At 35.9% G+C, this 17,334-nt stretch overlaps 1 protein-coding gene across 4 annotated transcripts in view; it reads right to left on the bottom strand.

The window, feature by feature from the left end:
* LNPK (lunapark, ER junction formation factor) overlaps positions 1 to 17,334 on the bottom strand; it is a 74,318-nt gene that overhangs the window by 42,167 nt on the left and 14,817 nt on the right. For all 4 annotated transcript variants that reach the window (XM_043577106.1, XM_043577108.1, XM_043577105.1 and 1 more), the window contains 2 exons: positions 10,194 to 10,252; positions 2,206 to 2,246 (listed from right to left, as the gene is read on the bottom strand). In XM_043577106.1, the coding sequence (XP_043433041.1) occupies positions 2,206 to 2,246; positions 10,194 to 10,252 (100 nt within the window). The remainder of the gene's footprint in view (positions 1 to 2,205; positions 2,247 to 10,193; positions 10,253 to 17,334) is intronic.

Consider the following 17,334-nt stretch of genomic DNA (forward strand, 5'->3'; position numbering starts at 1 on the left):
TTTCCACAGGCATTTCAATAATAAAAGTATTTTTAAAGCTATAAATGTATAGTTTAAACTTAAACATCAATGAAGAAGATCAGTTTTTATTACAGTTAGCTTTTGTTCAAAAGTAGTATCCCTTCAGGGGTGCCTGGGTAGTCCAGTTGGTTAAGCATCCTCTCGATTTCGATTTAGGTCATGATCTCACAGTTTGTGAAATCAAGCCCCATGTCAGGCTCCATGCTGATAGTGCAGAGCCTGCTTGGGATTCTCTCTCCCTCTCTCTCTGCCCCCTCCCTGTGCATGCATGCGCAGGCTTGCGCACACTCAATCTGTCTCTCAAAATAAATAAACGTTGAAAAAAAAGTAGTATCCTTCTTTTTCCTCTCATTACCAGCACAATCATGAGCAAGCACTGTGCTCCTTACCAACTCACCCTTAACACCTATTGTTCTAAACAAAATGTAATGCAACTCAAGCAAAGCAGCTCTGTTAAGGGCTTGAGTAATAAAGGCCAGGGACTAGTTCCCAGTAACAACAGTATTATAACAAATAACAGTCAAATCAATACAAATTGTGTTCCCTAATTAATGAGTTGGAGCAGCCAACTTATTTTTCTTTAATCATACTGCAAGAAACAAGACATACTGAACTATTCTGCAATATTGACGCCTCTTGAACCATATAGACATTAAAAAATATATATAGATATATATAGGTTGAACCCTGAACTGAATTTCCCAACTGTCAGACCTAGGTAAAGTATATTTGTGTTGTGATTCCTTCAAGGGCTATGAAAGAAGAAACAAATAGCTTGGCTTGCCTTTTCACAGAGTTTTCCAAGTCTGCTGTTACTCCAAGATTACCCCAAGTTTCTGCTTTCTGGTCATATGATACCAATGACACTGGGTCAGCTCTTCATCACTTAAAAATTTTTTTTAATTTTCTATTTTTTTCTTTTTTCTTTTGTCTTCTTCCTTGTACTTTCTACTTTCATCAGAATTTCTCCATTTTGGTACAAGTGGGGTTTGGCTCTGGTCAACTCTATCAGCTCTTCTTTTTATCACATCAGCAAACCGAATCAATCATATCACAACTTGTATATTACTGAGAAACATCAGTATTTCCTCATTTTGAATTTCTGGCTGTTCCATAATGCGTGAAACGCAAGAAATACAATAAGATATAATGGCAATATTTCTATGTTTCAGGACCATTAAAAATGCCAATGCAATGTTGACAAATAACTCAAAGAACACTGAAGCAGCTCAAACAAGAAATCCTTTCAGAATTAAAGGTCCTTTATTTTTCAAGTACTTAAAACCCTCAAGACTTTTATTACCAATTCACAGAAAAAAAAATTTTTAGGTAAGCTCTAAGCCCAACATGGGGTTTGAACTCATGACCCCAAAATCAAAAGTCACATGCTGTACCAACCAAGTCAGCCAGGCACCTTCACAGAATAATTTTTGACATTAATCTTAACCTCCATAATTTTGATTAGTTTCATACATAATTGTTACTTATTACATGTTACTCTAAAATACATTGATCATTTGCATTTGATTAAATTTCATTAAATAAGTTTCTACATAACATGCTATTGCTATCAATTATCATTTTCATACTTCAAAAATAATTATACAAAAAAGTATATATAAATTCAAGTCAAACACCAAGTTCAATTCACTTATTAGAGACTATGCTATATCAACATCTAAATATCTCGGGTCCTTCATCTCTTATGCTTAGCCCCCTTTCCAAATGTCTGAAGGACACATCTAACTGGCCCCACAAGAGATACCCATGTGATCAGAGCTGCTGATAGAAAATGAAAAAAACAATTCTTTCCTTCCCCCTTTCTTCAGCCAGAATACCTGAGAACTGTCCAAAAAACCTAGAACTGACCTTTTTTGGCTCTAATAATCAAACTGGACACCTACCTTTTTACCCTTCTGCCTCATTTAAGCCTCCAATATGATTCATTTACTTGCTTTTCAGCTTCCAACTGACATAGATTCTCAGAATCAAAAAGGTCCATGTAACTACTTTTTCCTGTCAATCATTATTAACTAGTAAAATTATACATAATTTAGCTTCAGCATTAAAATGCTATCTAAAAGCATACTTGTTACTTGGAGAGTCATTACTTATAATCGATAAACATTACTTATTCAATTCTTAATGTATTTGTTTTATATAAATTAATTTTAAATAACTTACTATTTTTTTCTTCTGGGATTTTAAATCATCCAATGCTTCATCTAGAAAACAAGATTTAAATCAAAGCTAAGTCAGATATTAAGATACTTAGGTATCTTAAAATAGCACGCCAAATGATATATATTAAGCAACCACAAGAATACTTTCTCATTTTAGGATTTCTCACTGATGCGTACAGATAAAGATTATCTCAATTTTTACACATACGTATTTCATATTTTTGCCTATATATTTACAATCAGAGAAAAATCAACTTTACATAGAATAAAACACCTTTCAAAACTTAAAAAGATTTAAACATTTTACCAAATAGAATTTAAATAAATATTCTTGATTTTTAATTAAATTTATAATAAAATTATTATTTCTTCATCGAAGTTCTGGGGTAGCAAGCATCTGAATACCCAAATCAAAGTATATTATTTATGTAAAAATTCAAATACAAACTTATAAAAAGATTTTACTACAATTTCTCCAAAATATTTTAGTTTTTAATATGCTAGCAGACTTATTATTACTAAAGGGGAAAAAGAAGTCTGTTAACATCTTTAAAGAGAATAGTCATCTACAGTTAGTTAAGACCAAGCCAAATATTTATCCCTTAACCCAGAAGTCAGCAAACCTTTTCTACAAAGGACTAGACAGTAAATATTTTAGGCATTACAGGCCAAAAGGCAAAATTGAGTCAGCACGTTTAAGGCATAAGAAAAAACAAACATCCACAAATCCTTATTGATAAAATTCAAATACAATAATTGAGTTTAATTTTTTGGTAACATAGGTCTAACAATGAAAAAAACTGAATTATTTTCTTTTGGGTGGGGAGATAACATTTCACTTAATTGAGGTTCAAAATTAGTGTTCCCTAAACAAAACAGATGAACATATGAGTGGGGGAGAAAAGGTAGAGAGGGAAACAAACCATAAGAGACTCAAAGAGAACAAACTGACGGTTGATGGAAAGAGGAGAGTGGGGGATGAGCTAGATGGGTGATGGGTATTATGAGGGCACTTGTTGTAATAGCCAAATTATGAAAATAGCCTAAATGTCCATCAACTGATAAATGAATAAAGAAGACGTGATTTATACGTACAATGGAATACTACTTGGCAATGAGAAAGAATGAAACCCTGCCATTTGCAGCAACATGGATGGAACTGGAAGGTATTATGTTAAGTGAAGTAAGTCAGTCAGAGAAAGACAGATATCATGTTTTCACTCATATGTGAATCTTGAGAAACTTAACAGAAGACCATGGGGGAAAGGATGGGGGAAAAAAATAGTTACAAACAGGCAAACCATAAGAGACTCTTAAATACAGAGAACAAACTGAGGGATGATGGGGGCTGGGGGAGAAGGGAGAGGGGAAAATGGGTGATGGGCACTGAGGAGGGCACTTGTTGGGATGAGCACTGGGTGTTGTATGTAAGCGGTGAATCACGGGAATCTAACCCCAAAACCAAGAGCACACTGTATACACTGTATATTAGCCAACTCAACAATAAATTCTATTGGGGAAAAAAAAAGAGGGTACTTGTGATGAGCACTGGGTGTTGTATGTGAGTAATGAATCACTGAATTCTATTCCAGAAACCAATATTGCACTTGTGTTCAGTAACTAGAATTTAAACAAAAATTGAAAAGAAAAAAAGAAGTCAGTGTTCCCTATCAAAACTGACTGCAAATGTTAATATGTTAAAGTTGATTTGTGATGAAATTTTACATACTTGATTTTTCAAAATGTTTTTTCGAACAGATAGGTACTGCTAAATATTGAAATCAAACCACAAGCTCATGATTTAATTGAGCATATTCACTGTTTGGAAGGGATTTGTAGAATTCTTTAATTCTTCTATTGATATTTACCTTACCTTGTCATAACATTGGAAATGAATCACTTCCAATTGAAGATAAGTGGAAGCCCCTCAACTGCACAGTTAAATGGAAAGGAAATATGGAAATTTCCTTTCTACTTGAGTGGGGTATGGAAAACACTGCTGGAACTATAGTTCGAGATCAGATAACATATCTGCTGCAAATTTCTGTGGGAATGGAGATCTTGCTTCTTGTTTTAACTTGTCATAGCCTTTTTTTTTTTAATTACTTTTTGTCATTACAATGATACCTGTTTTACATCAGTATAGGTTTTGCATATAAGGACTGTTTTGTCTTGCAATCTTAGGTATAATTCATTAAGAACCATTATCAACTCTGCAGCAAAAGCTAATTTTCCAAATTAGTCAGCATTCCATCACAGTGGTTGAAAAAGGTTCTTCTCATGCAGAAATATTTCAGTGTAGGCCCTAAGCTCAAAATACTACCATAAAACTTTACCATTGCTGAGCCATCAAAGTGCTGTGGGGCTGGGCAGGTTAAGATATTCAGCTTCTATTTCTGATTAAAGTTCACATAACTGACAATATTCAAGTTCATGAGAATAAAGTTCCCCATTGACACTACTAATTTAATAACACATGATAGGTTCAACTATGCTCTGCAAAGTATCTGCTATTGCCTAACAAGAGGAATAACCATAGAATTTAAACACCTTACAGTTCCACAAGTTTTGTAAATTAATCCAAATAACCCTTTTTTCTGCTTCACACATATTTTTTAGTACAGTTGACACACAATGTTACACTAGTTTCAGGTGTACAACTTAGTGATTTGACAAGTTTATATGTTAGGCTATTCACCACAAGTATAGCTATCATCTGTCCCATTATATCGCTATTACAGTATCATTGATTGTATGCTGTGCCTTTTAATACCATGACCTACTCATTCCATAACTAGAGGCCTATATTTCCCTCCCCTCTTCACCCATTTTTTCTCAATCCCCCACCCCCCTCTCCTCTGGCAACCATCAATTTGTTCTCTATATTTATAGGTCTGATTCTGCTTTTTGTTTATTCATATTTTTTAGATTCCATTTATGAGTGGAATCATGTTTTTTGTCCTTCTCAGTCTGACTTGTTTCACTTAGCACTTAGCATAATACCCTCTAAGACCATCCATGTTGTCTCAAATGGCCTTTTTATGGCTATGTAATATTCCATTGTATATCTACACACACACACAGACACACACACACACACACACACACACACCACATTTTCCTTATCCATTTGTCTATTGATGAACACTTAGGTTGCTTCTGTAGCTATTGTAAATAATCTTGCAATAAACAGATAAACATAGGAGTACATATACTTTTTTAAGTTAGGGTCTTCATTTTCTCTGGGTAAATAATGAAATTATTGAAATAATAATAAATAATAATGAAATAAAGAAAGGAAGGAAGGAAGGAAGGAAGAAAGGAAAAGAAAAGGAAAGAAAGAAAGAAAGAAAGAAAGAAAGAAAGAAAGAATAATAATGAAATTATTAGATCATACGGTATTTCTGTTTTTAATTTTGTGAAGAACCTCCATACTATTCTCTAAGTAGTTGTGCCAATTTTCATTCCCACCAATAGTGCACAAGGGTTCCTTTTTCTCCACGTCCTTGCCAAAGCTTGTTTCTTATCCTTTTGATACTAGTCATTCTGACTGGTGTGAAATGATATCTCATTGTGGTTTTGATTTGTGTTTCCCTGACGTTGAGCACCTTTTCATTTGTCTGCGGGTCATCTGTATGTCGTCTTTGGAAATATTTTACCACCAATATTATAATACATCTCGGCAGATTCCACTTCAGGTCCTACTGAATTGGTAGTTTTTTAACTTTAAAAATATTTTGTCCTGAAGTTGTTTCACACAGACTTGTCACAGAAGTTAATTCAGTTACTTCAACCTCAGTACTGACTCCTCAAATAAACTACAACTGAGCAGTATCAGAGCCAACTGGAAGATCACTTGAAATCATTTGCCATGTTTTTAAATTAACTATCTTGCTTCCGATATTCTCAATTCTTCAAGCGATTGTTCTTGTCAAAAGGCTACTTACTAATTAAAAAAGTATACTTTCTCTGAACACATTTCTTCAGCTGCTGCAATCAAACACAATTTCATTAATTCACCATTGGTAAATGGCTTTCTCTGCTTCACTAATAAGCCACTCAGAAACTTATTTGGTTGAAGCTTCATTTTCACTTTTTATTTTTATGAAGAAATTCAGCTCTGATGATATATTCCGTTTTAAATGTTCCAATTTTTCTGACCATTGCTTTTCTCTGAATTGGGAATATCATAATGAGTAATCAGTATGGTAATGTCAATGTCTATTTGTATTCTTTTAGCACAGTTATAATGTCATTGAGTAATAAACACAATGCTTTGCAGTTTGATAACAAAATAATCCACAGTCCACTATGCCCTAAAAATGCAACATTCAAAGTCCAATCTTCTCTTACTGTTTTTATATGATGAGTATGCATTGATAATTTAATAAAAAGAAAACTGTCACAATAGAGATGGCACTTGAAATGTCGAGTTATAACTGTGTCAGTGTGATTTGTTGTACATCCTGTAACAGTCTGAAGTACTGAGTACCACATACACTCTGTCACAACTACTTAACTCTGAATGAAAGCAGCTACAGACAACATGGAAATGAAAGGACAGCGTTTTGCTTTAATAAAAACAAATTTGGATTTCATATAAATGTAATATCACTACATATTATTCTTTTGAATTTTTCAATGATTTAAAACTGCTAAAATCATTCTTAGATCATGACCTGTACAGGTGGTAAGCAGGACTTGACCCACAGGCTATGGTTTGCCAACACTTATTCTATACTAGGTATATAACAAAAGAAATAAAACTAAAGAGAGTAAAAGGCAAAGACACAATCAAAGCTTCAGGCTTAAAAAAATAAATATTATAAGTGATTTTATGCTAAAAAAAAATATGTGCAGGATTGCAAGACAATCTTTTATGAAGTCTATTTTAAATGTACATGTAATACCTATTCAAATGTACAGTAATTCCTTCTATTTATTTTTTTAATCTTTATTTATTTTTGAGAGACAGAGACAGAGCATGAGTGGGGGAGGGGCAGAGAGAGGGAGACACAGAATCCAAAGCAGGCTCCAGGCTCTGAGCTGTCAGCACAGAGCCCAACGTGGGGCTCAAACTCACGAACTGTGAGATCATGACCTGAGCCAAAGTTGGCTGCTCAACTGACTGAGCCACCCAGGTGCCCACAATAACTCTTTTTAAATAAAAGGATCCATGAAATAAATTTTTAAACCAACCCCTTTATATAATAACCATGTCCTGGTGTGCCTATTTGTAAGATAAAATATTCACGTATTTAATTTCCTTAGAGAAGAGTTTCCAACCACTCTTTTAAAATAAGTTTTCTTATATTTTTCACTAGTTTGTTAGTTCCATGAAGTCAGAGAACATATTTGTTTTAGACTTCTTCTTGTCCTCCTGGCATCTACTATATTACTAAATATCACTGGAAACAACACCATAACCTTAATTTCCTTAATATGATAAAAAGTATCAATATTTTTTAAAACCACAGCAAATATCATCTATAATGGTAAAAATTAAAAGCTCTTCCACTGAAAATCCACTGGGAAAAGCAGGATATCTGCTGTTCCCACTTAAATCAGACAAAAATAATTCAAAAGGCAAGAAAAATAAAAAAGAATAAGGAATGGAAAAGAATAACCAGTGTCATCAGTCCACATGTATATAACACTTTGCAATTTTCATATGCTTTGGCATATAGTTTCTCTTAATACTCACAATAGCTTGCCAAAACAAATATTTCATGTTAATGATGTTGTTAATACATGCTTCCATTTTACAAATTAGGAAACTGATGTTCAGAGAACTAAAACTTGTCTGTAAGACAAAAAGATGGCTGGAGCAAAAGTGAAAAAAAAAAAAGAGTGGAGAGAGATGAAGTCAGAGAAATGGGGCATAAGCCAGAAAGTAGGGGTAAAGAATTCAGATTTACTCTGGCAGCCATCAGAGAATTTTAAGACAAGAGAACTGATCTGTACCTCAAAAAGAGACTAGTGAGGAAGCCATTGCAACGGTACAAGTAGGAGATAATAATGACCTGAATTAGGACAGTAGTAGTGGTAAAGCAGGTTAGAAGTGGTCAGATTCAAGATAATTGTGGAGGTACAGATGATTAAGACTTTGAAGGAGAGACAGGAATGCATGGTAGATTAAAGGGAGTATGGGGTCAGGATAGGGTTTTCCCCTCCAGCTGACCGTATGGAGGCAGGATGATACACCAATAGAGACAGTCCAACAGCAACAGATAATGCAGAAGAGGATAACTGCAAGAAGAGATAACGGCAAGCGCAAAGTTCTCGAGATGGCCAGAGTATCTAGAACCCAAAACATAAACGGAGGGCTTAACCATAAATGGGATCACACTCAGTCTTCCAGACTACCACTGAAGGATGACAACATAACTGAAGGAGAAACAGATGAAGCCAACTTGATACATTTGGTAGTAGAGGCAGCTCTCCTCTGTTTACATCCATTTTCTCCATAAAGTGAGACTATCACGTGAGAGTGGCCAGGTGGATTTTGTGGGATTTTGTTTGTTTGTAGATTTTGAATTTTTATTTGGTTGGTTGATTGGTTGGCTTTATTTTGATTTGATTTTTGTTTTTTTGCAGAGAGGCAGGTATTAGTGATTTGAAGAGAAATACAATCTCAAAAAATGCTCTCAAAAAGAAAAAAGTGAATTTTCTAGGGAACTATAAAATAGGACTGTGTAGCAGTACTGAATACATATTTAAATAAGTTTAGCTTTTCTGATGCAGGGATAGATTAAGCATATCGAAGTTTTTGCCAGTCATAGATTAAGCATATTATTGTATTTAAACAAGGTGCAGTTTTTGCCAGACAAGTAGGATGGGAAAGAGGGACAAAGGAGTCAAGGGTATCTGCAAGGAAGGGTCACTAGACTAGACCAGAGAACCTAAACTGGGCTGAAGAGAAGTCATAAGTGAGGAGGGCCATATATCTGTATGAATCTTCTTTGGATCTTGAGTCAAACAAAACATATTTAATATTTTATGATATTAAAAATTTTTTAGATATAATATTATGTTCCTGAATGATAATATATTACATAATGTATTTTTAAAGCCTATTATAGATAGATATAACTGGGATCTACTTCAAAATAATACAGTAGGTAGAAAAGTGGGTGGAGGTAAAAATGACACAAGACTGACCATCAATTGGTGATTGTTAATGTTGTGTGACAGGTATATGAGAACTTATTATTCACCCTACTTTTGTATAGGTAATTATGCATATGAAATTTCCCAAAATTAGAAGTTAAAACAAGAAAAAAGAAGTCACATATAAAGTTCATTTATAACAAAATTTGCCTATCTTTGTTTATAACTCATATTTTTAAGACCGGAAAATCTTTAAAATCTGTACACAGACAGATTACAGAAGGAGATATTACCATAATTTGCAGTTTCCATAAAAACAAAAGCCTAGGAGCTGTGAGGTTAAAGAGAATGGTGCAGGGGCGCCTGGGTGGCTCAGTCGGTTGAGTGTCCAACTTTGAATCTGGTCATGATCTCACACTCATAGGTTGGAGCCCCGTGTCGGGCTCTGTGCTGACAGCTCAGAGCCTGGAGCCTTGCTTTGGATTCTGTGTCTCCCTCTCTCTCTGTCCCTCCCCCACTCACACTCTGTCTCTCTCTCTCTCCCAAAATACGTAAACATAATAATAATTAAAAAAAATTTTTAAAGAGAATGATGCGACAAAAGTTTTGTATAAAAATTAACAAGTAATAATTTCTCTTGATTTAAAGAAAGAAATTATTTGCATAAAAAATATTCTAAATGAAGACAAAAATAACACAAATGAAAAAAACAGAACAACGTTGATCATACAAAATGCTTGATAGTAAACAACTCTTCAATATTTACCACATTGTCATTTCAATATACATTTCACAACCTGCCATTCAATTAGAAACCAATGCACTAGAAGATAGAGTTTTTTTGTAATGTATTTATAAAAATATAGAAATTAAACTTACTATTTCTTTCTGTTCTCTTGGAAAAGAAGAAAATAAGTACTGTTCTTATGCTCCAGATGCTACGGAGGAAGCAAAATTCAGAAAGAAAAACCATCATTAGGATAAGTAAATTAAAAGCCTTATACAATGAAAAGAAATATACATTTCCAGTTAGAGTTCAGTATATTGCTTCCCTTTCTATTTTGAAAATCAGAAAGTACTCCTTTCTTTCAGAGACCATCAAAGGTCTACCTCTGCTTTCAAAGAAGGAGTTCTCAATCTAAAATCCATGCACCTTCTGAGGATGCCCCAAAATTGTGAAATTACCTTTGTGTGCATAAGTGTATCCCTCTGGAGAGACCATTGTGTTCATCATTCTCAAAGAGGTTTATGAAGTCCCCAAAAGAAAACAAATTATAGATTTCTTCTTCTTAAGTAAGTATCAACCCCCAAAATTTGTCCATTCCCAGGTACTGAGGGAAAAGCACGTTTTACAACTCCAGCACACTGTACAAATGTAAGTTGTTACTCCTCCTCTATTATTTCACACTGGAAGGATCTTCTCTACTAAACAGAATAAGCTATCTGAAAGAAAAAGAAAACTTACCTTCAAATAAATATTTGATAAGTAAACTTGGCTAGACACCTCCTTTCAAAGATTTTTGAGGAGAATTCTTTAGGACTTACATTAGAATAAAACCTCAGATGATATTAAAAGGGAACCAAAGAATGATACTAATCACAAACTTGCTAAGATCATCTCTTAAATTCAATGTAAATATAGCAAAATACCTCTTTCTCCATGGAACATGGCAGAATAAGCATATAAACATTATTCACAATTTCATAAAAAAAAATACATTGTATCTGGATTTACATGACCTCTTCACTCTGAAATAGATCATTGCTATTCCTTGGAGTTCGCCTGCAAGGTAAGTCACCGGTGAACCCTGTCTCCTGGTAGCCACACCTTTATGTAGTCCTCTCTGACCGGTGTTGTTCTGTGTAACTAATAGAATATGGTGGAAGTGACAGTATGTCACTTCAAGATTAGGTTATAAAGGACTGCAGCTTCCACGTTAGGCCTCCTCTTCCACTCCCCATCTTTCTCTCTCTTGGATTACTTGCTCTAAGAGAAGCCAGCTGGTATGATATGAGGAAATTCAGGGAACTCTACGGAAAGGCCCATGTGGCAAAAAATAGAGGTCTGTGGCAAATAGCCAGCAAAGAGATGAGGCCTGCCAACAACTACGTGTGTTGAGCTTAGAAGTAAATTTTCCAGCCTTAGTTAAGCCTTGAGGTAACTGCAGCTCCAGCCAACAGCTTAACTGCAATTTATACATGAATAAAGACCCCGAGCTAGAACCACCCAAGTAATCTGCTCCCACATCCCTACCCCTCAGGAACTGTGAGAGATAATAAACATTTGTAGTTTTAGGCTGCTAAGTTCTAAGAAAATTTATCACTGCAATAGATAACCAATACATGCTTGTTATATTGTGCTGGTTCATTTTTATGATACAGACAACTACGTAAGTACGAAAAAAGACATTATTGACAATGCTCGGTGTCTTTTTTTTTCATACTTGGGTAGTTGTTTATATCATAAAAATGAAGGGAGAGGAGAAGGGAAAGGAGAAGGGAAGGGAAGGGAAGGGAAGGGAAGGGAAGGGAAGGGAAGGGAAGGGAAGGGAAGGGAAGGGGAGGAAGAGGAGAAGTTAAACGTACTTTTCACAATCTTCAAGTATTCTACAACAGAAAACTCTCATACTATTTCTCCATTACAAACCCACTGAAACAGTGCCAGCAGAGAGATGATATAGGGAAAAAAAAAGGATAGGAAAACAGAACACAGGACAAGGAATGGCAGAGATAGTGACAGAATTCTGAAGAAATCAGTAAATTTTCTTAAATGGGTATTTTGAAAAAGCATACATAATTTTCAAAGTGTAAAACTGTAAGAATTGAAATGTATTTCTTTACCTCAAAACAAAACTGAGTAATCCCCCTTTGTGGACCATAGATTCTCCTTTTGGTTTTTGTCAGAACTATTGCTGGAGAAAATGAACTATCAAACAATACATTTCCTTCAAGACTTGAAAAGGTAGAACACATAGTTTACCTTTAAGGCTAAATTAAATGAAATTATTTTGTATTTTTAAAATGAAATTTAGGGAAAACAATAAGGTACTTCAAAAATCTATAAAACAATAAAGGTTTTTGCTCTCCTAATAATTAGATACAACTTATGAAAACAAAGCAACATATTTTGTGATGATACTAAAGATTTATTACTACTGACTCCTACTTAGAGAATAGTGGCATAATTTCCCTTTCCCTCTTCTCTCCTTAGAAATACTCCAAACAGGGGCGCCTGGGTGGCGCAGTCGGTTAAGCGTCCGACTTCAGCCAGGTCACGATCTCGCGGTCCGGGAGTTCGAGCCCCGCGTCAGGCTCTGGGCTGATGGCTCAGAGCCTGGAGCCTGTTTCCGATTCTGTGTCTCCCTCTCTCTCTGCCCCTCCCCCGTTCATGCTCTGTCTCTCTCTGTCCCAAAAATAAATAAACGTTGAAAAAAAAATTTTTTTTTAAAAAAAAAGAAATACTCCAAACAACAAGGAGAATAAAACACAAATTCTTGGGGCGCCTGGGTGGCTCAGTCAGTTAAGTGTCCGACTTTATCTCAGGTCATGATCTCGTGGTTTGTGGGTTCGAGCCCCATGTCCGGCTCTGTGCTGACAGCTCAGAGCCTGGAACCCATTTTGGATTCTGAGTCTCCCTCTCTATCTGCCTCTCCCCTGCTCACTGTCTCTCTTTCCTTCAAAAATAAATAAACATTTAAAAATTTTTAAAGAAAACACACAAATTCTTGTTCTGGTAAAATTAAGATATAGCTAAATCCAACTCCCAAAAGCCATGGAGATCATGAAGATTAAGAGTGCAAGCTGAGAAGGAAAACTGCTTATCTCACAAAGAGGGAGCAAGACAAACTTCCCAAAGTGGAAAAGCCTAAACCCCATGTTTATAACAAGAATAAGATAGAAGCACCTGGGTGGCTCAGTTGGGATTCTCTCTCCCTCTCTCTCTCTGCCCTTCCCCACTTACACACTCTCTCCAAAAAAGAAAGAAAGAAAGGAGTAAGAAACGCATGCTACATAGGCAGAAACTCCTCCATCTGGCTCCAGCAGTGAAACAGAGAAGGCAGAGAGCTTAAAGAGAAATCATTCAGAAATGCCGTGTTTACAGAGGCAGTCAGTTAAGCCTCTGATTCTTGATTTTAGCTCAGGTCATGACCTCGCAGTCTGTCAGTTCGAGCCCTGTGTTGGGCTCTGTGCTGACAGCTCAGAGCCTGGAGCCTGCTTCAGATTCTGTGTCTTCCTCTCTCTCTGTCCCTCCACTGCTCACACTGTGTCTCTCAAAAATGAATAAATGTTAAAAGAAAAAAAAAAATTAGAAGTGCCCTGTTTACAAAGAACTTTGTTTCTATGGCAGCAGGGTAGAAAAGAAGTTTTGTATTAGGAAAAAATATACAGTTGCCTAACCCTATTGGCTGGGAAAAATAAAAGCTGAGCAAATTAGCACATTAAATCCTGGATCGTAACGAAAATTCTAGATAGCCTGGAATGTAGGAGGACATGCCCCCATACTCATACAACCTTCTACAAATAACTGGGCAAAAATAAACATACCACATAGTTAGAAATTTATTTTTAAGTTAAAAAAAAACACAAAAGCAAAATACAAAGTTATGTTTCAAAACCTAGGCCAACATCTTTCCTCTTAATAAATGTAAATGAGCTAAACTCACCAGAGCAAAAGACTTTCAGACTGGAGCATAAAAACAAAACCCAACTCCATAACATAAACTAAAATCGAAAATTAAGAGTTTTTGAAAGCTGAAGATAATAAAACAAAGCAAAAGTATACTAGGCAAATACAAACAATACAAGAGTTGTATCTTAATACCCCACAAGGTTGAATTCAAGACCCCCCCAAAAAAGGCTTAAACCAGAAAAAGATCATTTCATAGTGTTAAATATGAAGCAATTCCTTTCCAACAAAAAGGGGCTAGAGCAACTGAGCACCCATGTGCAAAATGAAAGAAAGAAGAAAAGAATCTCAACATGAACCTCACACCTCATATAAAAATTAACTCAAAATGACTTATGAACTTAAATGTGAAATGTTAGAAGAAAAAAAACATAGAAAAAAAATAAATAAGAAAATCTTCAGAATCTATAGCCAGGGAAGGGTTCTTGATAACAAAAGCACAACCCATAAAAAGAAAAATTAATAAATTTTACTCTGCAAAAACCCTATTAAGAGAACAAAAAGACAAACTACAGACTGGGAAAAAATATTTGCAAACCATATGTCCAACAAATAACTTATATCTACAATATATAAAGAATTCTCGGGGTGCCTGGGTGGCTCAGTCAGTTAGGCGTCGGACTTCAACTCAGGTCAAGATCTCGCGGTTCATGAGCCTGGTTCGAGCCCCGCATCCAGCTCTGTGCTGACAGCTCAGAGCCTAGGGCCTGCTTTGGCTCCTGTGTCTCCTTTTCTTTCTATGCCCCTCCCCCATGCATGTGCTTGCTCGCGCGCGCGCGCTCTCTCTCTCTCTGTTCCTCAAAAATGAATAAACATTAAAAAAAAATAAAGAATTCTCAGAACTCAACAGCAAAAAGACTAATAATCCAATCAGAAAAATAGAAGACATGAACAGATATTTCACAGAAAAGGAGATATGAATGGCAAGTAAACACATGAAAAGAAGTTTGACATCATTAGCCATTGGTGAAATGTGAATTAAAACCACAATGAAATATCACTATGTACCCATCAGAATGATCAGAATAGAAAATAGTGAAATATGAAATGCTGGCAAAGATGCAGAGAAACTAGATCATTTTTTAATATAATTTATTGTCCAATTGGCTTACATACAACACCTAGTGCTCATCCCAACAAGTTCCCTCCTCAATCCCTATCACCCGAAACTAGATCATTTATATGTAACCAGTGGAAATGTAAAATGGTACATCTCCTCTGAAAAAACATTTATCAGTTTCTTATAAAACTAAACATGTATTTACCATATGCCTCAGAAATTACACTCTTGGACATATACCCCAAAGAAATGAAAACTTATGTTCTAATGCCTATATACAAATGTTCATAGAAGCTTTACTTGTAATAGCAAAAAACTGGAAGCTACCCAAATGTCCCTCAACAAGTGTATGGATAAACAACCGTGGTATGTCATTACCATGGAATACAACTCAACAATAAAAAAGAAACCATTGATACACTTAACATCTTGAATGGATCTCAAGAATATGCTAGATAAAAAAGAAAAAGGCCAGTTTCAAAAGGTTATATGCTACATGATCTCATTTTATAATTCTTGAAATAACAAAATTATAGAGATATAACACAGATTAGGGGGTGGCAAGGATTAAGAAGGAGGCAGGTAGAGGAGAGTTGGTATGACTACAAAGGGGTAGCAAAAAGGAGCCTCATGGTCTTGGTTTTTTTTTTCAATTTATTTATTTAAGTAATCTCTACACCCAACATGGGGCTCGAACTCACAACCCTGAGATCAACAGCCACATGCTCCACCAATTGAGCCAGCCAAGTGCTCCCAGCTTTGTGGTTTTAGAACCATTCTGGATCTGAATTGTGGGGCAGGGACATGAAGCTACACATGATAAAACTACATAGAAATGTAAAACACACACAAAAGAGTGCATGTAAAACTGGCAAAATCTGATAGGCTCTGTGAATTGAATCAATGTCAGTTTCCTGGTTGTGATATTTTACTGTACTCATACAAGATGTTACCACTGGGGAAGTCTGGGTAAAGGATGCATGGGACCTGCTTGCACACTTTCTCTCTCTCTCTCTCACTCTGCCCCTCTCCGCTGCTAGTGCTCTCTCTCTAAAATAAAAATAAATAAATAATTTAAAAAACTTTAAAAATAAGTAAAAACTTTTAATTAATGTATATACTATTTATTTATACACTATAGCAAACCTTTAATCAATGAAGTTTTATAATACATCTGATGCCTGGTAGACCTCTGCTTCTCATTCCTCTCCTTTTTTAGAATTATCAGGACTATTCTATGTGTTTATTTTTCCATTCAAAAGTATGGAATGAGTGTGCCAAGACCTTTAAAGTACTGTTGGTGGGGCGCCTGGGTGGCTCAGTCGGTTGAGCAGCCGACTTTGGCTCAGGTCATTATCTCGCGGTCCATGAGTTCGAGCCCCGCGTTGGGCTCTGTGCTGACAGCTCAGAGCCTGGAGCCTGTTTCAGATTCTGTGTCTCCCTCTCTCTGACCCTCCCCCGTTCATGCTCTGTCTCTCTCTGTCTCAAAAATAAACGTTAAAGGGGCGCCTGGGTGGCGCAGTCGGTTAAGCGTCCGACTTCAGCCAGGTCACGATCTCGTGGTCTGTGAGTTCGAGCCCTGCGTCCGGCTCTGGGCTGATGGTTCGGAGCCTGGAGCCTGTTTCCGATTCTGTGTCTCCCTCTCTCTCTGCCCCTCCCCCGTTCATGCTCTGTCTCTCTCTGTCCCAAAAAATAAATAAACGTTGAAAAAAAAAATTTTTTTTTTAAAAATAAACGTTAAGGGGCGCCTGGGTGGCGCAGTCAGTTAAGCCTCCGACTTCAGCCAGGTCACGATCTCGCGGTCCGGGAGTTCGAGCCCTGTGTCGGGCTCTGGGCTGATGGCTCAGAGCCTGGAGCCTGTTTCCGATTCTGTGTCTGCCTCTCTCTCTGCCCCTCCCCCGTTCATGCTCTGTCTCTCTCTGTCCCAAAAATAAATAAAAACGTTGAAAAAAAAATTTAAAAAAAAAATAAATAAATAAACGTTAAAAAAAAATAAAAAAAATAAAGTACTGTTGGTATTTTTAATGTGATCACACATTTTTAGATTAATTTAGGGACAACTGATCTCATAACAATACTAAATCTTCCCATTAAAGAGTAAGATCTCTTAATTATGTCTCTGTACATAATTCTTTAAATACAAAAATCTACCAAGTGAATAACTATCAATATTCAAATATCTATCAATTGCAAAAGGGATGCTTGCAAAATGATTTCTTACCTACCAAAACCTCCTAGTAAAGACTATCCTTGAGTAAATATCAACAGATGTT

The sequence above is a fragment of the Prionailurus bengalensis genome, chromosome C1 (assembly GCF_016509475.1).
Source record: "Prionailurus bengalensis isolate Pbe53 chromosome C1, Fcat_Pben_1.1_paternal_pri, whole genome shotgun sequence".
Classification (NCBI taxonomy): Eukaryota; Metazoa; Chordata; class Mammalia; order Carnivora; family Felidae; genus Prionailurus; species Prionailurus bengalensis.